Raw genomic sequence first — 22,967 nt, 5'->3', positions numbered from 1 at the left:
CAGATGGTTACCAGAGCTGAAAATAAGATGTCATTTTGCTTGTCACTCACGAAAACACTTGGATGAAAAAAAGCATAACGAGACAATTTCTATGAGAAAGGCGAGTTCATTCTTGCCCTGTGATCCTCTTTAATATCGCGGCCCTTCTGCAGCCACCACATACCCCTAGGGCCATTGAATCACTTTCTCAGGGCATCATTGTGCTCTGCAAATGCTTCTGAGATTTCCTCCAAGGGGACTGTGAGGATTCATTCCTGTTCTGTCTCCGTTATGTTTCACCCATGCTCCAGACATCCTCATCCAGCTGGTACCCAACAGTGCACAGGGCTGTTAGGGGCGCGGTGGGAGGTCCCTACGATGAGTGAATCCCCTCCCTTGGATTTCATCCCACACTAACTCCCACATCTGCTTCTTTAGCTCAGACTGCTCCTGAACTCCAGGCTCACATGTTCAACCAGATGCCAACTTTCCAAGTCTCAATAGGATTTGAGACTTTGCTTCTACGTCACCGCCAACCCCCTTCCAGGGGTCTGTGTCTCCACGTGGCACCACCATCTACCCACCATCAAGCAGGCTCATGCTTGATTCTTTTTCTGCTATTGCCCCATCCAATCCATCAGTAAGACCTGTAGGACCTTCCTCAAAACAGATCCTGGTTCACATCTAGCTATTTCCTACCACCTCCACTGCTACCCCCAAGGCTCTGGGCTATCTGCTGCTCTTCCTGCTCCACTTTCCTCTGCAGAGTCCACTCTCAAAAGAACAGCCAGGACATGTCAGTGTGAATACAAACATGTCATCACCCCTCTTAAAGCCCTCCTGGGGCTGCACAACCTCCCTACAGTTAACCCTGAGGCTCAGGACTGCTTCCTGGCCCCTGCCTGCCATTTTATCACCTTCCTTTCCAACCCCTCTAGCCTTCATTCCATCTGCTCCCATATTCCACCTTCCTTAATGAGCCAAGGCTTTGAGTGTGTCCCATGGCTCATTCCTCCTTGCCCTCAAGAACCCTGCCGTGGGCACCCTCCCTTCATCTCGGAGCACCTACGGCATGGTCTTGTGCCATACTGATGGTCTGCCTTATCATCTTTCTTCCCCACTAGAACCTCATCTCCATGAGGGCAACAACTTCACCTGCGTGGTTCATAATGATGGGATTTCCAGCACCTGGACGGGGTGTCTGTGGGACTGCAATTCAGGCTTGCTGTGGGTGCAGTTTTGGCAGCTGTCTTATCTCCTACATTAAGATGGAAGGAAGTGAGGCTCCAGCTGACCTGGCAGGGCTGGGCTGAGTCACGAGGCCTTCAAAAACCTGCACATGTTAGAACTTCTCCGTCAGATTCACTCCAATCCCACCCTCCTCCTGTGGAGACAGACTCAACACCACAGCTCAGAGACGTCCCCACTTTTCCTGACGTCTAGACCTCAGCGTCCTGTGTGTGCAGTCACTGTGTGCAGTGATGCAGACATGTCTCTGCCTTCGGACTCACATACTCACTGAAGCATCATGCCATCTCATCCCATTCAGGGGCGTCCAAAAGGGGCAGGGGCGCCAGACGTTACTTTCCAAACCGAGAGACTCATGATCTCTGAGTCTTCTTAAGGGTGAACTCAGTAGGATAACCGGGTTGAGAGACGAATACTTTATTGAATTCTCAGGCTAAATGAAGAACGTGAGGTATCTCCTTTCCTCTCTCAGGGGGTCAGTGGCTTTATGTCCTGAAGACCTGGCCCTCCTGTCGTCCCCTCCTGTCATGGGGCTGGAGTGGGTCATGTCTTCCGGGATTTTAAGGCCTGCAGAGAATGGCACTCCCTCTCCTGTGGGTTCTGCGGGAGGTGAAGCTTCGCCACTCGAAACAGAGGCTCCTCAAACAGGTGGGGCTGCCTGCGTGCCATGCGGAGCTGGGAGGCCACTCTGGATGCCTGCTCTGTGCTGGGCTTGGAGGGAATGGAGCTGGAGTATGGGTCTGGATCACATGAGCCCCCAGGGAGGGAGAAAAGTCCCCCACCCTGAGGCCCTGAGACAGAGTTTATATTTCCTTCCAAACATGACTTGTATTAAGTCTTGAAGAAGCAGATTTTTTTCACTAAAATTTTTTTGAGATCCGTATTTCCACCTCCCATAAACCCAGTAAATTATACTGCTTATCAATGGTTGGTTCACAGTGATCTGAACACTAAATTATTGGACAAGGGAACTGACGCGCTACATGTGGCCATGTCAAGCAGCTTTCTCCCCACTGTTCCTCAGCGGAGCTCTGTCTGCCCTATGGAGAGTGACAGCAGGGCCCGAGGGACGAAGCCGAGGCTGTCTCCCAGCTCCCCGGCTCCTCACCCAGCTGAGGTGGGGGGCTGGGCGGGACTCCTGGGCCTCAGCCAGATTCCCACCAGGATCCAGGCACAGAAAAGGCCTGAAGGATGATCAGTCTACGGCTTAAAGAGAAGTACAGAGAAGCCGATGGATGGTAGGCAGGGGGGCAGAGAGGAATGCACATTTGTTCTACCCTCCACTATTTTCCAGTCCTCATCTCCCTGTTCTCGGCAGAACCCTGATGTTCAGACTCTCCCTGCCTGGGATCGTGGTCCTGAAGGCTGGGGCACTGGCCAGCCTCCAAAGGCCTCCTTCAGCACTGATGGGGTGCTGTCTGCAGCCCCTGAAAATCAAGAGTGAGTCACAGAACACACACGCCATATGCTTTGCTGGCTGCTTCCATGACACCAACAAGGGTGTTGGTAGGTTGACACCGACAGATTAATGGGAGAACAAACAACTCCCCAAGAGCCATTTGAAGGAGCAGAGGCTCAAGGTTTTTACAGGCAGGAGAGGCTGAAGAGAAAGGTGAAAGGAGGCATCCAAGTGCACCCAGGTCAGAGGAAAACCCAAAATGCAAAACAAGCCAGCTGACTCGTCATCAGAGAGTGAACATTTGCAAAGAGTCAAGCAGTGCCCCTTTAAAAATGCTGGGTTGGAAGGTAAAATGTAAGTAAAAATTAATATGTGATCCATGGCAAAAAAATAACAGAAAAGACCTTCCAAAAGAGCAAAAGCTCTTGCTGAGCATGATAAGGCTGGAGGAGAAGGCTGGTATGGTAGACTCCATGCCCTTTACCGGGACTGGGGCTTTAAATGAGGCAGCAATTATCAGTGCTACTGACCATGCTCGAGGCTGAACTTTGTCAAGCACTTGGCTACCATAGCCTTCAAGAGAAATTAGTTCATGAATTTTTTTCCTTTGTAACTTATATCAATTTTCCCTTCCCTGTGACTAGTGAATATTAGGTTTAAACTACCACATAGAGGCATCGTTGAAATAGCCAGCCTCTAGAGAGAGGGCTTTAGTGTTAGTTGTTCAGTCGTGTCCGACTCTTTGCGACCCCATGGACTAGCCTTATGTAGATTGTCGCCTTCTAGGCTCCTCTGTCCATGGAATTCTCCAGGCAAGAATACTGGAGAGGGTTGCCATTTCCTCTTCCAGAGGACCTTCCCCACTCAGGGATTGAACTCAGGTCTCTGGCACTGTGGGCATATTCTTTACCATCTGAGCTACTGTGGCTAATCCAGAGAGAAGACCTGGAGGTAAGACAGAACCAGGAGTGGCGGTTGGTCTCTGAGCTGCCTTTGGCAGCTGTGCAGCAATGGAGAAAACAGTCACAACATCAGATCCAACACAGTTATCGGGAATGTGGATCCTGTTATTAAGCCAAATACCCCGAGGGTGAGGCTTCCAAGTCCTGGGCTGGGACCTGGCTGCCAGCCTGCCCAGCACAAGTAAGGCCCCACTCACCACCAGCCCCTCTTCATCTTTGGGGATTTAGTGGCCCTATGGAGGATGCACAGGGGCCTGAGAAGGGCACAGGATCCTCTACATGCATGTCTGAGAAGCCCCAAACATGTGACTACGCAAAGATTTATAGTGCAAATGATCATGAGTGAGACAGAGGCTGCCTGTCTCAGAAAGAACCAAGGTCTGTTTCAGAATTTGTTTGGAACTAGTTAGTTTATTCTTAGAAACTCCAAAGAAGACAAGTTTGGTTTACTCCCTGAATCTTGTCCTCATCGGGATGTCAGAGAAACAGTAAGGAGAGCAGGAAACCAAAGTCAGGCTGTGTGTTTCCTTAACCTGGAGCTGGGGGTGCAGGTGTGGGTGGGGGAGGGCAGGAACAGTTCCACAGGGCACCGTGCTGTCTAATGCTCAACCTCACCAGGCCGGCATCCATCCTTTTCAGGTCTTTGCAGAGGGGAAAACTGAGGCTGAGAGAGGCCATGAACTTGTCTGTGTCCACAGGAAGTGCCAGGGTCTCCTATTTCTCTCCAAGCATAGGGTCTTTCGTTCAGGACCCAATTGGGCCATCACAGTTGGATGGGAAAGGAGAGAAGTTAGGGCAAAACAGCTTGGGGTTCTTTTTGGGGGGACCTGACCTGGCCAGGCTGGATTAGGAACAAAGAGAACTCTCAGGAGATCTGAGCACCACGTGCTCCTCACCCCACACCACTGGCGCCAGGCAGAGCTGGGCAGGGCCTGCAGGCACCCAAGTCGACAGAGGGTGGAGCTGGACCGCACATGCCTCTTGCCCCGGCCCCTCCTCCCGACCAGGGGGGCCTGAATGGGGGGGAACTCACCTGCCTGCTCCAGGGCCACCATGGTCGCCTGTTCGATCAAGTCTCGTTCCACGAAGCTCCGGAAGTCCTCGCTGTACACACTCAGGTCCGGAAGCTGGAACGTGTAGATGGGCATCTCCAGTGGGAACTGCTCGCTGCTGCACTCGCTCGCCACGTGGGACCGCGCCAAGGACACGATGGCTGAGCTGGCGTGGGAGATCCCCTTGAGAGCCGCTTCTCTGCGTGGGGGAAAGTGAGGGGGGTTGAGTGAGGGGGGCTCTATGGGCGTGCACACTAGCCCACATGACACATCCCACATGTGTGCACAGGAGCACACAGGATGCATATGCACATGTAAACACACATGGCACACTCATGCAGCACACATGGACACACACACATGGACACACTTGTCACACACGCAGAGGCACACCCATGGACACCTGCACACCCATTACCTCTCCCTCCCCAGCCTTGCTGGCCTCCTTCATGCTGGGTTAACATCACCACCACCTGGCACATGGCCCTTAGTCAGGAAACCACTTAGAAGGAGACAAAGGGCAAGTCCACCACACAAATGTTCCTCAGCGTCCGTAAAGATCAGCAGCCTCGCTTCCTGGGTCTGAAGTTACATGGAACTCAGTTCAGCAGAGCTCTCGAGGCATGACATTCTACACAGGGGGCTTCCTTTGCTTTTATGCTTTTGCATTTTTAAAGTGAGAAGCAATCCATTGGGCTTCCTCCACAGTGGCTTGGATTTTAAGATAGGTCACCTCTATTACAGTTACTCTTATAAACACACCCTGCAGGAAGATTCCCAGGACACAAATATTAAGCCATTGCCTGCCTCTATTCTGTCTGGATTTTCTGTTGTCATGGCAATCTTAAAAATTTTTATTTTGCCTAAGCTTTCCAGCAAGGGATGAGAAATGCACTGTAGAATTTCTCTAAAATACAACCGTTACTTTATTAGGAAGTCAATCATCTGACTTAAATGCCACCATCAAGAAGTAATATTTTAAAAAACATACTTATTTTTTAAAGCTCTGTGCTTAATAGCTAAAGAATTCTTAAATGTGTGATATTACGAATAAGTTTTCAGTTTTACAATCAATATTTGTAACGATGAAGAATTCTTTTAATAAGGGACTGCTGCTGCTGCTGCTAAGTCGCTTCAGTCGTGTGCGACTCTGTGCGACCCCATAGACGGCAGCCCACCAGGCTCCCCCGTCCCTGGGATTCTCCAGGCAAGAACACTGGAGTGGGTTGCCATTTCCTTCTCCAATGCATGAAAGTGAAAAGTGAATGTGAAGTCTCTGAGTCGTGTCCGACTCTTCGTGAGCCCATGGACTGCAGCCTACCAGGGTCCTCCGCCCATGGGATTTTCCAGGCAAGAGTACTGGAGTGGGGTGCCATTGCCTTCTCTGTTAACAAGGGACTAGTCCTCTTTTAATTTTACCCAGAAAACAAAATTCAGACCGGCATTTCAATGAATATTTTCTAATCTTTTCTACCTGTGGTAGACTCATTAGTTTCTGTGGCCACTTAAGTTGAATGGATTCCCACTCACATTAGCCTACTCATCAGTCAGCTTCTGTGCTCTGCTGATGTCTCTCTGAGCCGCGCTTCTGCCCCTGCTGTGCTGGCAGGAAGCCCATGCCCATGCCTTCATCAAGAAGGGAAGCTCTGTTCCCCCACAAGCAAGAGTAGTTGACAGCACTGCCATTGAAGTAATTTTGCTAAAGCAGATGAAAAACAAGAGGGCTTTGACCTGGTATAAGTTAATTTTAAGCTCAAATTTAATTCTCAGAGGCCTCATATATTTCCATGATAAGTCTCAGAGACAGAGTATTTCAAAACAGATAGTTCTGATTCACCTTCAATTTCATTCTGAGATGAATTCAAGACGATTAAAGTATGTTGTATTTTGAAGAAGGACAAGAAGAGAGATCAGACCACACAGGCCATGAGGAAGAGGAGCCAGGGAGCACACGGGCCAGTTGGTTGTCCTGTCCCCATGGCAGGGGCAGAGGAGACCCCATGCCTCTCTGCCCCTCACAGACCTTGCTGAGGTCACATTTCTTGCCACGAGCTACCTTTCTGGAATCTGGGAAAAGAGGAACTGCCCCATCCTTCAGGACCCAACAGTTTGCTTGAACACCCAAGGTAACATGAACCCACATTGCTCTCAGCAGAGGCAAGGTGCTGGGCAAGGTCATCCACACGTCTTCATGGCTTATCAATCAGCATCTATTGCCAACTGACGAGGACCTTGGAAACGCTGTGATTCATAGTATAAATTGATGCTATTAAGCCACTCCAAATATTAATATTTGGAATCTGAGGGGAAAGAAAAGTCCTTTTGAACTAAAAGTGAATTATGTTAAAGATCACATAACAAGAAACAGATGCTCTGAATTCTAACTCCTTCCAACCACCACCTCCATGAATGCACATACATAATCACAGAGACACACACACACACTCACACGCACATACACTCACAAACGGATTCTTTAAACGTGAATTCAGCAATTCTTCTTTTGGAAGTATAAATAAAATAAAACAGGAATTACCATGTTCAAAGTTATGCCCCAGAGAAATACAGAGAGATTAAAAAAAATATGGAGGGAATATACAGAATTTTCTGACCCTTGACAAAGCCAGCCCAAGCACTTATGATTTAGTATAGTATAAGGGACTATCTTCAATATCCTGTGATGAACCACAGAGGAAAAGAATGTAAAAAGAATGTATACAAATGTATAACTGAATTACTTTGCTGTATAGCAGAAATTAACATATTATGAATCAGCTGTATTTCAATAAAAGTAAATTAAATAATGAAATTTAAAAACCCACACTAACAAAAAGCTATCTATGATTTAGGTCAGGGGATGTGTATTAAGTCTGTTTTCTTATTTTCTGTATTCTGGAGGCTCTGGCATCTGGGGCCCCTCTGAATGGGGAGAGAATTTCCCTACGGAATTATCCAATTCTTAGATACTTAGATTCTTAGGACTCACCCAGGACAAACCAACTCAGAGCCCATACTGTGGATCACCTCCTCCATCTGGCTCACACCTGCAGGCCATGCCACTGCCCTAGTTACCCCTGGGCCAGGTGCCAGACAACAAGAGATGGCCCCTATGCCCGCCAAGAGCTGCTGAAGTTACTCACGCCAGCCAATCCTAAGTCTGTTTACCCTGCCTTGTCTTTCCCACTGAAACACAATGCAGGCTGCTGCCCTTGTTCTCCTCCGTCCCTTCTGCCTTCTGACCAACCCTGGTGCTTCACCGTGTGACCCCACAGGGTGTGCCATGCCTCCTGTGTCCAGGGAACCGTGAGTATAAGAACCTCTTCTTCTAGGACAGTCGTGTCCCTGTCTGTGTGTCTCATCATATCTGATTAAAACAAGTCCTGGGTACATTTTAAAGCAGGTAGACAAAAATCTTCCCGACCCAGGGATCGAACTCGGGTCTCCTGCACTGCAGGCGGACTCTACCGTCTGCGCCACCAGGGAAGCCAACTTTTCTAAATCTGGAATCTGGGAAAAGAGGAACTGCCCCATCCTTCAAGACCCAACAGTTTGCTTGAACACCCAAGGTAACATGAACCCACATTGTGGTGATGATATTTTAGGCTTTGTGGGCCATACAATTCGCAGTCACAACTACTCAATTCCGTCTTTGCAGCATGAAAGCAGCCATAGACAGTGAATAAACAATGGGTTCCAATAAAACTTTACTGAAAAAACAGGCAGTGGCCAGATGTGGTTCATGAGTTACTGCTGTTGATTTAGAATGTGGAGGGCTTGGTCTTCCATTTTAGGGGACTGTGATTTCAGGGAGAATTCAATTAAAGGATATATATAGATCTAATTCAGAAACTACAATTTACACTTGTTAAAAATATAGGGCATCCTTGGTGGTCCAGTGGTTAAGAAGCCACCTTGCAATGCAGGAGATGCTGGTTTGATCCCTGGTTTGGGAGGATTCCACACGCTTCAGGCCAGCTAAGCTTGTGTGCCATGACTAGTGAGCCCACAACTACTGAAGCCCACATGCCCTGGAGCCTGTGCTCTGCAACAAGAGAAGCTACCACAGTGAGAAGCCTGCTCGCCACAGCCAGAGAAAGCCCACTCAGCAATGAAGACCCAGCACATCCAAAATTAAATAAATAAATAAAAATACATATGTTTGTTCACAAGGCTCAGTTAATGAAATTATGTTATGATAGACTTCTGTTTTTGGTTTTTTTTTTGTTTTTTTACTGATAACAGTAAGATCGTGGTAAGTATCCGTATAAGGCCCTGATTCTGCTAATCTGTCTGAAAACAGAGAGAAGGATCCTTCTAGCCCCTTCCTTGGAAGGATAAGATAATGGGTTAGATTGTTTGCTGCTCAGAAAGAGCAGGAACTGCCAAGTTGTCAGCTCTCTGGATTTCCATTGCAGGAGAGATGCTGGGAGGCTGTCTGGTAAGGTGCTGAAGGAGCACACAGTCACAGAAAGGCCAAGCTAAATGATTAGAAGAGGTCAGATCTAAGGGCAGGATGAAGGAGAATTTAAGAACGGGATAACAAGACGGCCAAGTCAGTGACCACACCTCAATACCCTCTTCCTAACCCACCCAGGGGGCCCACAGGAGTAGATGCGTGGGAATGGGCTGGGTTCCATGGGTGAGGGCTGAGGGCGGGTGTTCTGGCTGTGCTTTTCCTCCCCCCAGCTAGCCCTGTGGGGGTAACTGCCTGAACCATCATCACCACAATGCAGGCCAGCCACTGCCATGGCCAAAGCCACTGGAGGAGCATCAGGGCAAATCTCGTGGAACTGGGCACCAAGCACAACACGAACAGGTGGGCTGGCCCCAGGCCTTCTTTCTTTTCTCCTATACTCCCTGTGAGCTGACAGTTACAACAGAAAGTAGAAGCTCCTGCAAATGAGTAATTTCTAGAACAGAGGAGCTGAGAGGTTCCCTAAGCAGGAAAGCCAACTGTGGCAAAGAGAGCCAATGGACAACATTTTGAGCCCATATTAAAGCATTCAGAGCTAGCCACTTTGAGTGCACTTCCCTCCATGCTCTCATTCAGAGGAACACAAAACAGAGCCCACGCCTTTGTCCTCTTCCCCCGATACCACGAGCTAAGATGGCTGGTAACTGCAAGGTACTGTGTGCTCACAGGCAAAACTTAGGAAACAGCTCAGCAGTGAGAACATGGTTATAGGAAGTTCACAAAGTACTTGGGCTGGAACGCGTCAGGAGAACAAGGTTTTAAAATACACTTAGTAGATATGTTCAAAGAGATGGAATATTACGATGTGAAATAATAAAAATAATGAGAAAGCGCAAATTTGGAATGAGAAATGCTGATCAACAGAATGGTTCACGTGAAGATGTTAAATTAGGATGTTAGAAGAGCATCTAACATCTAAATTAGGATGTTAGAAGAGCAAGTCAAGGGAATCTCTTAGAAGACATGAAAATGAGATGCAAGAGGACAATGGAGGAGGGGAATGGTTTTAAAGGAAAATAATTTGGACCCAGAGTGTTATTCCACCAAACGAAAATTTAAGTACATCATGTAAACATCTTTAGGTTCTGATGGCCTTAGGAGACTGATCAGGCAAAGTTTTTTTTAGAAAAGTCTTTGGAAAAGTATTCTTTTAGCAAAAGATAAATGTAAGTAAATAAAGAAGTTGACTGTTGTCTAAACAAGCAATAAAAAGAACCTAAATATAATTGAGGGTACATGGAGGTAGGAAGGGAAAAGATAAAAACAGGGTGAAATATGGCTGCTGATAAGTTCTAACAATTAATAGAGATAAAACCTAAATATAGGTTTTAATAGGACAGAGGTAACTTTAACATGAAGGAGAATATATAACTTTCAAACTAGTTGAAAAATTTACTTAGCCAGAAAAGACAGAAAAGGAGAAAAACACATACAAAGAAAGCATGGCAAATAAAACATGCAACATAAAGAAGCACAGATAGGACAATAATAAAAATAAGTAGATTAAATTCACTGCTTAAAAGACAGACACTTGGATTGAATAATAGAGTGATACTTGATGATAAATTACTTGTAAGAATTATATTTGATATACAAGGATAAAGAAAGGTCGAAAAAATGTTATTCCAGGCAAATATGAACCAAGAGAAAGGCAGGGAAGAGGGCTTAATGTCAACTAAAACAGATTTAAAGATAAAAATTATATGGGACATAGAGATACTCTATATATTGTTAAAAAGCACATTAGAGCCAGATGATCTCACAATTATGAATGCATACGCACCCACAAATACAGCTCAGTAGTGGAAAGAGAAGAAAAGCTAAGAGAAGAAACAGATAATGAGCATTAAACTTTCTAACTCAAACTTGGCTTTTCTGGACAACAGAGTAAGTAAGCACAGGACAATAATCCAAGATAGAGTTTCCAATATAGCCTGAATAATCAAGTTGAGCTAACAGAAACAGACAGCAATGACTCAACAGCATGGGAAGGCTGACCTAAGGCCATAGGAGAATTAGAATCCATTGTGTAAATATTAAGAGGAGTATTAAATCATTTCAGATCTTATGACTGTATATGTAGAAAATCCAAGACACTCTCTGAGAACTACTATATTAATAGGAGAATTTATGATATGACTGGATAAAAAATAAATTGCTTTTCTCTGTGCCTAAACTCTTAACAGAATGTGAATAAATGGAGTGGTATATGCAATATTCTTGAGTGGAAAAACAGTATTACCATATACTAATTATCCCTGAAATAAAATAAAAACCCAAGCTACTTCCAATCGGTATTCCAATTTTAAGATTAATATGGTAGAATAAATATCCAAAAATAGTGAAAAGGTTTTGAAAAAGAACGGCAATAAAGGAACTAGCTTTTGCAGAGTGATACTATACGAACCTGTAAGAGTCAAGTATAGCAGGCTGGGTGGTCACAGAGTCCAGAAACAGAGCCAAATACATTTTTTGCTACGTTAATGTACAGCCAAGTTGGCGTGTTAGTTCAGTGGGAAAGGGATGCTTTACTGAATAGATATGCTAGACTAGCTCATTCTCAATCCAGAGAAGCAAAACTAGATTCTTAGCTATTATTTATAAAAATTTCAAATTGCTTATAAGACCTAAGAACAACATTTAAAAAACAAATACAATAAAACATGACAGTAACTTTGAATTTCAGGAGAATTTCTAAAGAAAGGGAGAGGTTACCCATTAGTCATGAATGTATAGTAATATAAACATTTTGTAAGGCAGAATTTTCTGTGAATAGTGATAAAGCAAATAATACTGTGGGATGTATATATATGTGTATATACACATATACGCAAAATATATTTGTAGTTTAGTCTTCGTTATAAAGAATGCTACAAATTGATAAGAAGAACGCAAACAAAATAATATAAAAACGGGCAAAGTACGTGAATAAGTATATCACAGAGGAGGAAATCCAACTGGCTAACAAGCAAATGACAAGATGAAACTATTTTTTACCCTGCCAAGTAGAAAAACAAAGTAGTAAAACCATCATGAGAACGCCCAGTCCTGGCAAAATGAAGGGGAACACCCAGTTTTCATACATGGTGAACAGAAATGTGTTTGGGAACCAAGTCCTGAAGTTATTAAACAAAAAAACATATGTGTTGGTACAGCAAATCCACCTTGGAAATACCCACCGATAGAAATAAAAGCACCAGGACGTACAAGTTATGGTATAAAGTTTATTATAGCAGTGCCTGTAGTGTCAAAAAACCAGCACTAACAACAAAATCTAAGAAAAGACAGAATCACCATGAAGAGACATGGTTTAGAAAAATCGTATACTATGGTGTAAACTATGAAGAGAGTACGATCGTGACTTACTGCTCAAGGAAACGAGCACTCTGCCAAGAGCAGTACGTGCATCCGACTCGGGTGTGTTTGCATTCCCAACAAGCAAAGTAAGAAGGAGCAGAAGGAGCAGAATAGGATGGGGCCACTGGTTCATCTCCGGGAGGTTTGGAAGATGTGGAGAAGAAAACTCTCACGTTTCCTTTATATATCTTTGTCACAATGAAATTTTCCCACTTTCGTAATTAAGACATGGAAAATGAAACGCACGGGAGAATGAACATCAGTGTTGAACAGGTTTGGAGGCTACGCCGCTTAGGAAATAGTTTTGCAAGGGTGAGAGACGTCCGGTTTGGGAAAACCAGAACTCCAGGAAGAATGGGGGATCCCAGAGAAGTGGACTCACTCGCCTCGTCCCTGAGGCAGGAGTGGAAGCTGTAAGCGACAGGGTGAGGCGTGGTGCCTGAAGAGCCCCATGTGCCTGCAGCTGGGAAAGGCGATGACCTCACCCTTCTGTGCACCCCTGCCCCAGCCCCCTTGTAAACCACGCTGGACCAGGAAGCTGGCGCCTGGCGGGCCCCGCAGCAGGTACCTTGGGCGATGTCGTCCTGCCTGGGCAGGCAGGGCCGCTCGGCCGTGTGCCCGGGAGGGGGTGGCTCTCGCTCGGGCTGTTTGGGGCACCTGCCCTCGTTGAACACAGGTGGCAGGTTGGCTGTGTGCACCTGTCGGAGCTGCTCATAGTCACTGAGAGCGGCCGTGAGGTCCCAGTTTTTGCCTGGAGATGAGAAATGACAAGAGATTACAACACGGATGCATGAATAATGGTCGCATGTTAGCAAAGAACCTTGCAAAGAAGGGTCTCTGTTAGCACCTGTTCACTCCAACTCCCCACCAGGAGTTCTTGTTTTTTTAAAAATGCTTTTCCTTTTTTGGTTTTTCACTCAATGGTTTTTAGTATAGTCACAGAGTTGTGCGACTATCCACACGACACAATCCCAGAACATTTTCATTACCCTTTTCAAAAAAAAAAAACAAACCTGAAGCATAGTTGATTTACAGTGTTTCAGGTATAGAGCAAAGAGGCTGTTATACCTGCACAGATATAGGCCTATTCTTTTTCAGACTCCTTTCCATTATAGGTTATTACCAGATATTGAATATAGTTGCCTGTGCTATACAGTAGGCCCTTGTAGTTTTAGTTCTCATTTTTCGAAGGAGTAAAATGGTCGGATGTGTACTCTAAAAGCAGAATTTCTCACCCATGCCCGAGGTCCCTCTGAGGCACATGACGTACCTACTATCCTGGCCTTAGATTCATAGACCCTGCAGAACCTTCCATGCCTCTGAAAACCTAGTTGCAGAGCTTATTTTCCGAGGGAAGCAAAGCACAGAGGAAGAAAAAGTAAACAAAAAGAATTTCCACGTTTTCTTTGGGCTCTCGCTCAGTATTTTAGTGCTGCCTTGAAGCTTAGTTTGGAGAGGGCAGAGGCTCGGGGTGGGGGGTGCTCGCTGAGTGGGAGCTTTGGTGGGAGGCCACCTCAGAGCTCAGGTGATGAACTGGGTGGGGCACCAGGCAAGACAGCTCTGCCCGCCTTGGGCACACTTGGCGGGGATGGGTGCTGGGGGTTCACAGCACGAGGGGAAGCTGATGGGGTCTGGACTCAGCGTGGGAGCTCTGATCCCTGACTCTGAGATTTGGTGGACTTGCAATGGAAGGAAGGAGGTAGCGCACATTGCATCCGACTCCATTAGGCAACCACGTACTTTTTAAAGGCAAAGAATTAAAAGCTTAGCTCTAGTTTTAAAAAGCAAATAAAATCTTATCTTCTCCCAACTAACTTCAAAATGCAGGTATTTACTATATTGACTAATTAAGTGGTACAGACAACAGAACGAGGCTTTGAATGTCTAAAATAATATCTGAACATCTTCCTCTGGTCTTTCTAATTTATTTTTCCTGCCACAGACTTGATACTATCAATCAGAAAATGTTTAAATTCTATCATACAATCATTTACAATTTAATCCAATTTTTTTCTTTCACAGTCAGGTAACAAAGACACAACAGAAGCATCTTTGCATATCTCAGTGGGGAAGAAAAGCAAACGAAATCATTCAGGTTATTCAGCTGAATCTCAGCAAGGTCTGGGGGTGTTTTTGTAAGTGGTGACAGGTAGGGGTCCTTTGCAGAAGGCAGCCCCATTACCATTTGGTAGTTGTGTCACAGAAACCAGCTGAAGCAGAAATAAAAGCACTCTCTTTCACTCTTACATACAACTACCAATCACAGTGTACACATATTGCCTGCGTGGTCGCAAATGCAGTTTCTAGTCTAAGTGCTTGTGTCTATCAAATGGGCATCTGTGCTCCAGCGTGTGGTCTACCGAGGGCAGGACAGGCTCTGCCTTTAGGGACATTATTCCTTAGCAGGGGTGATGACCTGGGTGGGCACCTCGCTCTAAAGCAGGGCCAAGGGTAGCAAATGTCCCAGGAGGGCTGAAACTGTCGGGGAGAAAGGGCAGGGAGAGGGGAGGTGGAGGAGAGACACTGAGAACGCAACCTTATCATGGAATGCAGACACGTTAATATGGGGGCATGTATTAGCAATGGCACCAGCCCCACAAATACTGGCTGTGAGGCAAACAGCCCGCGTGGAGCACTGAGTGAGCCAGGAATTTCATCATCCCACAGCGCCACGGGGAGCAGGAATTGTTCTGGCTCCTCACAAACAGGAAGTGAGGCTTAGAAGGTTGCTGCACCACAGTGCATGCGAACCCTCCAATCTCATCTTCCCACCGACTGCATCTTCCTGCAGGGCTGTCCTGTACACAAGACCCGGTCCTAGCAGAGCTGTGCCCCACCCCAGCTCCTGCTCCCAGGAGCCAGCCAACTGTGCTTCTCCACCCTTGGGAAAGAGTGTGTCCTGCTGTTACTACCCATGCCTGACAGGAGATCCTTCCAGAGCTCCTGATCTACGTTCCCATCACAGGTGATCAGGCTGGAGCATGAAGGCAGCATCCCAGAGATCATGCATAGCCTCTGTGGACCAGCGCTCCAGGGTGAGGGTATGTTCCTCCTGCATGCCTAGAGGATCAGCTGGGGTCATGCTGGGAAGCACGTGTCCAGCCATCAGCAAAGGCCAGTCCGCTCTGATCTCCTGCCCAGAGACCTCTCACTCGCTGAGTTTTCCCACTTGCTCTTGACTCCATTGTATTCTCCCATCACTGCCCTGGACTCCTGCCCAGTTTGCTAAACACCTGTCATATCCTTAACCGGCAAGCATCCTGGTTCTAACCTGGGCCACACCTCTTAGCAAATGGAGATCCAGTAAGTATGAGGTGAGAGCGAAGACGGAGGGAGCAGCACTGTCCACAAATTACAGCTCCCAAATGAGCCCCAAGTGCATGACTTTAAGATTTTAAAGAATTCAGAATTCCTCAGGGATCCAGGACCCCAGTGTCTATGCGTGTGGAAAGGGTCCATGAGGCCACTGAAGGGGAAGCAAGCACGATGGACAGCAGATGGAGTCCTCAGAAGTTAAGGGGGTCTGAGATCTGCTTCCAGCTCTGCACAGTTCCAAAGACAGCTGCTCAGGACAACCAGAACGCAAGTGGTAACTTACAGACACGTGGACAGGGATGGATGCCCCAGGGATGGGCTTGACACTGGCGGGTCATACAGACTGTATCTACTAAAGACAGAAAATATAGTGGAGAGGGACAGGCTCCTGATGGCCTAGGAGTAGGGTTTGGTGCTCAGAGAGCACACCTTTCAAGATCCCCTTTCATCTTGTCTGCTCTTCAGTCTGGGAGAGTCCCAACAGATGTCACACGGAGGGAAGATGAGGTGAAAGGGCACAGAGGCCCACCATGGTGGCACCACCACAGTGATGGAGTGGGCTGAGGCTGGGCGGAAACGCACAGCTGGGTGACTGGGGCAGCCACAGGCTACGAGCCCTGAAGCCAGCTCACTTGTTAGAGGAGGGTTCAGCAGAGCAGTAAAGAGCCCGGGCTTTGGGTCTGGCCCCACTCCCTGGCTACTTCCGTGACACAGGAAACCTCAGGTTACATTTCTGTGCAATTGGGATAATAAAATGCACCAAATGGAAGTGCCAAGGAGGGGTGAGTGCGGCGAGGAGACTGCATTTGTACAGTTCTGAGCACACGGACAGCTCTTGGTGTTAAGACTATTCATAACAAGCTTTCATTTATTATGAATAGTCTAACCTCTGTCACTTACGGTTGAAATCCAGCTTGCAAGTGACAGAACTGAGATTCAAATCCAGGTCTGTCCTGATCAAAGCCTAAGCTTCTGGGGGCTACAGTTCCCTTGAACCCGACCTTGTTGTGGGTGTCAGGGCTCCTGGCCGCTGACCACCCTTGAAATCTCCCTCTCCTGTGCCCTCTCCTGTGCCATCATGACTCAGTAACAGGACTTTCCCTCCTTCCGGATCCCTCCATCCCCACCTTGCCAGTGTTCTCACCTGCTGGGTCTTTTCTCTGCTCCCCACAGACTCCCCTGTACTACATGGAATTCTCATTCATGTGTCACTCAGGCCATCCCCTGAACACTAGCAGGCCACCAGGCCACTAGGCAGACACCAGAAGGCCTCTGTCCAACATGACATCCTAACAGCCCCTGCGTCCTATGACTGAACACTCTGTCCCCATTGCTGGCTCCTCACCTTTCCCTGCCCTTAAAGCACACTGATTCCCCCTACCCCCACCATTTTTCTTCTTGTTCTTTTTTTCCTATTAATTTATATCCCATTTTGAAGATTAAGTCCACCTCTATGGGAATAACTATAGGTCCAGTTACAGTCTGTATCCTAAGTTTCCAGGCCAAATGTTCAACAACGGCAGATGCTAGTCAATTATCCAATCAATATTCCCCTCCGATTCTTTATGTGCAGAATCCTGATTTGATTTGCAAGAGCAATTTGCACAGCTAGAAATAGTCATTTTTCTCCTGTAGCCGACCTGAGTTTCCAAAGATGTTCCAGCAGTATTGCTCCAAGGTCAGTATTTCTGGTAGGACAGTATCACTGTCTGCAGTTTCTCAACTTGAAGCCTCGAGAGGTGGAGGCAGCTGCCTGACAAATGTTTCCTCCTGGGCGCTGCCTCGGTTTGTGTTTGTCACCTGCAGGTGACTGGGTACCAGCAGGTACAGGTTTCACCTTCCAGCATAGTCTACTGGTGAGGTGCTTGTGTTTTACACTTCTAATTCATTTTGATTTTTGTCTCAACAGGAACATCAAGTGGGGTCTGATCTCAAGTTAAACACCGTATTTCATTTTGTCTCCTGAAGGGGTATGTATGCTTTAATTTAGCACTAAAGCATCACATCCATTAAGGAAAACAATGAAGCAGAAATGTATGAGCCCATGGGAAGCTGTGAAACAGGAACTGACTAAACCCAGGGGAGAAAAGAGGAAAAAAAAGAGTTAAAATAATTTCAGAGATGAAGTTCCACGATAAGGAAGCAGAGAGAAAACAGGTACAGCTACCACAGTAAAAAACAGAAAAATGAAAATTAGTAGTAAAGTGAACGAAATGAGACAGAAATAAAGAAACAAAAGGTTATGGAGGATATGATAGACAGAGACTACAGGTGAAAGGAATGCCACACATACATCATTGGAGCTCAAAACAAGAAAGCTATGATTAAAAGGGAAAGCATTTTTCTTATCATATGGAAGTAATTTATTATTCCCTTATCATCAGGCAAACTCAACAAAATGGTATGCTAAAATGCAATGGTAATAAAATTTCATGAAACTTCAAGATAAGGAAAGCATTTGTCATGTGAAATCACATTGCCATGAACAGACACTGTGGTCCACATCTGGGTGCTTGTGATTCCCTTTTTGGCTGATTCTCAAAAAAAGAAATTTAAAACAATACATACTACCATGCCCGTATATTATGCTTTATCTCATCATTTCAGAAAAATTGTGTGTGTGTGTGCGTGCTCAGCCATGTCCAACTCTTTGTGACCCCATGGAGTGTAGCCCACCAGGCCCCTCTGTCCATGGGATTCTCCAGGCAAGAACACTGGAGTGGGTTGCCATTTCTTCCTCCAGGGGAATCTTCCTGACCCAGAGATCAAACCCGTGTCTCCTGTGTCTCCTGCCTTGGCAGGCATATTCTTAACCACTGTGGAAACTTAATTCACACAAATGTACATATTAAACAATTTAAAATATACAAGCTCCACAGTATCCTTTGATTAATTAAGAAGAAACAAAAACGGGATAGCCATCATCTAGTGATCCTGGGTACCCAATCAGGGAAAAGGGGAGGAAAATAAGGAGCAGAGGAGATGTCAGTTTCAGGAGAGAAATCTAAGCAATCACAGACTTAGCCTTTCAAAACAGAGAATTTCTAACATAAATACTTGATCTTACAGATTGAAAGGCCACAAGAAGATTTCCCTAGTATAATAAAGAAATATAAGGACAGTGTTCATGATATAGCCTTATAATATTATTATGTTTTAAAGATAAAGAGAATTATTTGAATATTTCAGCAAAAAGGAAAAACAATCAGGCTGATAACATAGTTCTTGGCAGCCAAATTCAATGCCTGAAGATACTGAAAGAAATAAAGAAGTGTGAGCTAAGAAATGTTTATACCCATCTAGGCTATTCTTTCATGGATAAAGGCTACAGACAACCCATTTAAAACAGGTATGAGTTCAGGAAATAATAGTCTCATGGATTGTTCTTGAGAAAATTAGGAGAAGATGAGTACCAGCCAGTCAAGAATGAATGGAGGTTTACCAAAGGGAAATTTGAGGGAGCAGTAAACGTATTTAAATGTGCAGCCAAGTAAAAGCAAAGGTACAGATACAAATGACAGGAGAATATTCTGCCAAAATGAAAATGGTAGAAAGCAGAGGCCACCACAGTTGCCTCAGCTGTACTACATGGGAGTACAAGACAGTATTCAAAGTCGGCAGATCAAATATACACATCTGAACATATATAATTTGTTGTTCAGTTGCTAAGTTGTGGTCAACTCTTTGGGACCCCATGAACTGCAGCACGCCAGGTTTCTCTGTCCTTCACTATCTTCTGAAGTTTGCTCAAATTCATGTCTATTGAGTCAGTGATGCCATCCAACTGTCTCATCCTCTGTTGCCCCCCTTCTCCTCTTGCCCTCAATCTTTCCCAACATCAGGGACTTTTCCAATGAGTCCACTCTTAGCATCAGGTGGCCAAAGTACTGGAGCTTCAGCTTCAGCATCAGTCCCTCCAATGAATATTCAGAGTTGATTTCCTTTAGGATTCATTGGTTTGATCTCCTTGCTGTCTGTCCATGGGACTCTCAACACCACAGTTCAAAAGCACCAATTCTTCAGTGCTCAGCTTTCTTTATGGTCCAACTCTGGCATCTATACGTGACTACTGGAAAAACCATAGCTTTCACTAAACAGTCCTATGTCAGCAAAGAGATGTCTCTGCTTTTAAATATGCTGTCTAGGTTTGTTATAGCTTTTCTTCCAAGAGGCAAACACCTTTTAATTTTCTGGCTGGAGTCACTGTCCGCAGTGATTTTGGAGCCCAAGAAAATAAAGTCTGTCACTGTTTCTATTGTTTCCCCATCTATTTGCCATGTCATGATGGGACTAGATGCCATGATCTTCGTTTTTTGAATGCTGAATTGTAAGCCAGCTTTACACTCTCCTCTTTCACCTTCATCAAGAGGCTATTTAGTTTTTCTTCACTTTCTGCTATTAATGTGGTATCATCTGCATTTCTGAGGTAACTGATAATTCTCCTGGCAGTCTTGATTCTAGCCTGTGCCTCATTCAGCCGTGCATTTTACATGATGTACTCTGCATATATGTTAAATAAGCAGGGTGACAATGTACAACCTTGATATAGTTTCTCAATTTTGAACCAGTCTACTGGGTATATGTCCAGTTCTAACTATTGCTTCTTGACCTGAAAACAGGTTTCTTGGGAGTCAGGTAAGGTGGTCTGGTATTCCCATTTCTTTCAGAATTTTCCAGTTTGTTGTGATCCACATAGTCAGAGGCTTTAGTGCAGTCAAACAGCAGAAGTAATTTTTTTTTTTAATTCCCTTGCTTTTTCTTTGATCCAGCAGATGTTGGCAATTTGATCTCTGATTCCTCTGCCTTTTCTAAATCCAGCTTGTACATCTGGAAGTTCTCAGTTAATGTATTGCTGAAGCCTAGCTTGAGGGATTTTGAGCAATACCTTGCTAGTATGTGAAATGAGTGCAATTGTGTGGCAGCTTTAACATTCTCTGGCATTACCCTTCTTTGGTATTGGAATGAAAACTGACCTTGTCTAGTGCTGTGGCCACTGCTGAGTTTTCCAAATTTATGACATACTGAGTGCAGCACTTTAACTGCATCATCTTTTAGTATTTTAAATAAGTCAGCTAGAATTCCACTACCTCCACTAGCTTTGTTTGTAGTGATGCTTCCTAAGGCCCACGTGACTTCACATTCTAGGATGTCTGGCTCTAGGTGAGTAACCAACCATACCATCGTGGTTATCCAGTTTATTAAGACCTTTTCTGTACAGTTCTTCTGTGTATTCTTGCCACTTCTTCTTAATCGCCTCTGCTCATGTTAGGTCCTTTATTGTACCCGTCTTTGCATGAAATGTTACCTTGGTATCTCTAATTTTCTTGAAGAGATCTCTAGTGTTTCCTATTCTATTGTTTTTCTCTATTTCTTTGCAATGTTCACCTAAGAAGATGTTCTTATCTCTCCTTGCGGTTTCTGGAACTCTGCATTCAGTTGGGTATATCTTTCCTTTTCTCCTTTGCCTTTCACTTCTCTTCTTTTCTCAGCTATTTGTAAGGCCTCCTCAGATAACCACTTAGTCTTCTTGCATTTCTTTTTCTTGGGGATGGTTCTAGTCACCACCTCCTGTATAACAGTATGAACCACCATCCATAGTTCTTCAGGCACTCTGCCTACCAGATCTAGTCCTTTAAATCTATTTATCACCTCCACTGTATAATCATAGGGATTTAATTTAGGTCATACCTGAATGGACTAGTGTCCATTGTCTTCAGTTTGAACCTGAATTTTGCAATAAGGAGTTTATGATCTGAACCACAGTCAGCTCCAGGTCTTGTTTTTTTGCTGATGGTATAGAGCTTCTCCATCTTCAGATGCCAAGAATATAATCAATCTGATATCAGTATTGACCATATGGTGATGTCCATGTGTAGAGTCGTCTCTTGTGTTGTTGGAGGAGGGTGTTTGCTATGACCAGTGTGTTCTCTTGGCAAAACTCTGTTAGGCTTTGCCTTGCTTCATTTTGTACTCCAAGGCCAAACTTGCCTATTACTCCAGGTATATCTTGACTTCTTAGTTTTGCATTCCAGTCTGCTAAAACGAAAAGGACATCTTTTTTTTTGGTGTTAGTTCTAGGAGGTCTCAAAGGTCTACAGAGAATCGTTCAACTTCAGCTTCTTCGGCATTAGTGGTTGGGGCATGACTTGGAATACTGTGATGTTGAATGGTTTGCCTTGGAAGCGAATGGAGATCATTCTGTCGTTTTAGAGATTGTAGCCAAGCACTGCACTTCAGACTCTTTTGTTGACCTTGAGAGCTACTCTGTTTCTTCTAAGGGATTCTTGCCCACAGTAGTAGACACAATGGTCATCTGAATTAAATTTACCCATTTCCATCCATTTTAGTTCACTATATCCTAGAATGTCAGTGTTCATTCTTGCCATCTCCTGTTTGACCACATCCAATTTACCTTGATTCATGGACTTAACCTAACATTTCAGGTTCCTAGGCAACACTGTTCCTTACAGCATTGGACTTTACTTTCACCACCAGACACATCCACAGCTGGGTGTTGCTTCCACTTTGGCTCAGCCTCTTCATTCTTTCTGGAGCGATTTCCCTGCTTTTCCACAGTAGTATATTGGACACCTACCACACTGGGGAGTTCCTCTTTCAGTGTCACATATTTTTCCTTTCATGCTGTTCGTGGGGTTCTCAAGGCAGGAATCCTGAAGTAGTTTGCATTCTTCTCCAGTGGACCAAGTTTTTCAGGCTCTGACTAGCAGAGACATGCCCTTCAGCTGCTCCACGGAGCTGGGTGACACTCGGTGCCCTGGTTGTCCCACTGCTGGTCCTCGTTTAGTGTGTAAACCTTCACTGGCTGTTGGATGTTGGTCAAAGTGCTGCCGGGGGTTGAGGCAGAGGTCCCACTGGAGTGGCTGGGAAGGGGGTCTGGGGAAGACTGGAACCGATGTTGGAGGACACTGGCAGCAGAGGGCTCCCTAGCCTGACTGCTGCTACTGGCTGCCCTGGGGCTGATCCATCGCCTAAGAGTTGAGGGTGAACATATGTAACAGGACTAAGGAAAACACTAGAAACATGTGAATGATATAATACTAACTAAATTGGATGGTAGAAGAGAGTGGGAAGAGGAAGAAGATAAAATTAGTTTTATTGAGGCAGATCACTGACACCAACTATAAGAAAAAGGGAAAGAATAATACATCAAGGTAGAAATT

The 22,967-nt window shown here is 45.4% G+C and overlaps 1 protein-coding gene across 1 annotated transcript in view; it reads right to left on the bottom strand.

The window, feature by feature from the left end:
- OTUD7A (OTU deubiquitinase 7A) overlaps nt 1–22,967 on the bottom strand; it is a 389,986-nt gene that overhangs the window by 67,849 nt on the left and 299,170 nt on the right. The window contains 2 exon segments of the mRNA XM_070358270.1: nt 4,622–4,837; nt 13,040–13,222. Of these exon segments, the coding sequence (XP_070214371.1) occupies nt 4,622–4,837; nt 13,040–13,222 (399 nt within the window).

This window comes from Bos mutus, chromosome 21, assembly GCF_027580195.1.
Source record: "Bos mutus isolate GX-2022 chromosome 21, NWIPB_WYAK_1.1, whole genome shotgun sequence".
NCBI classification, from domain to species: domain Eukaryota; kingdom Metazoa; phylum Chordata; class Mammalia; order Artiodactyla; family Bovidae; genus Bos; species Bos mutus.
The sequence above is the reverse complement of the archived record's forward strand: the minus strand, read 5'-3'. Positions and strand labels throughout refer to the sequence as shown.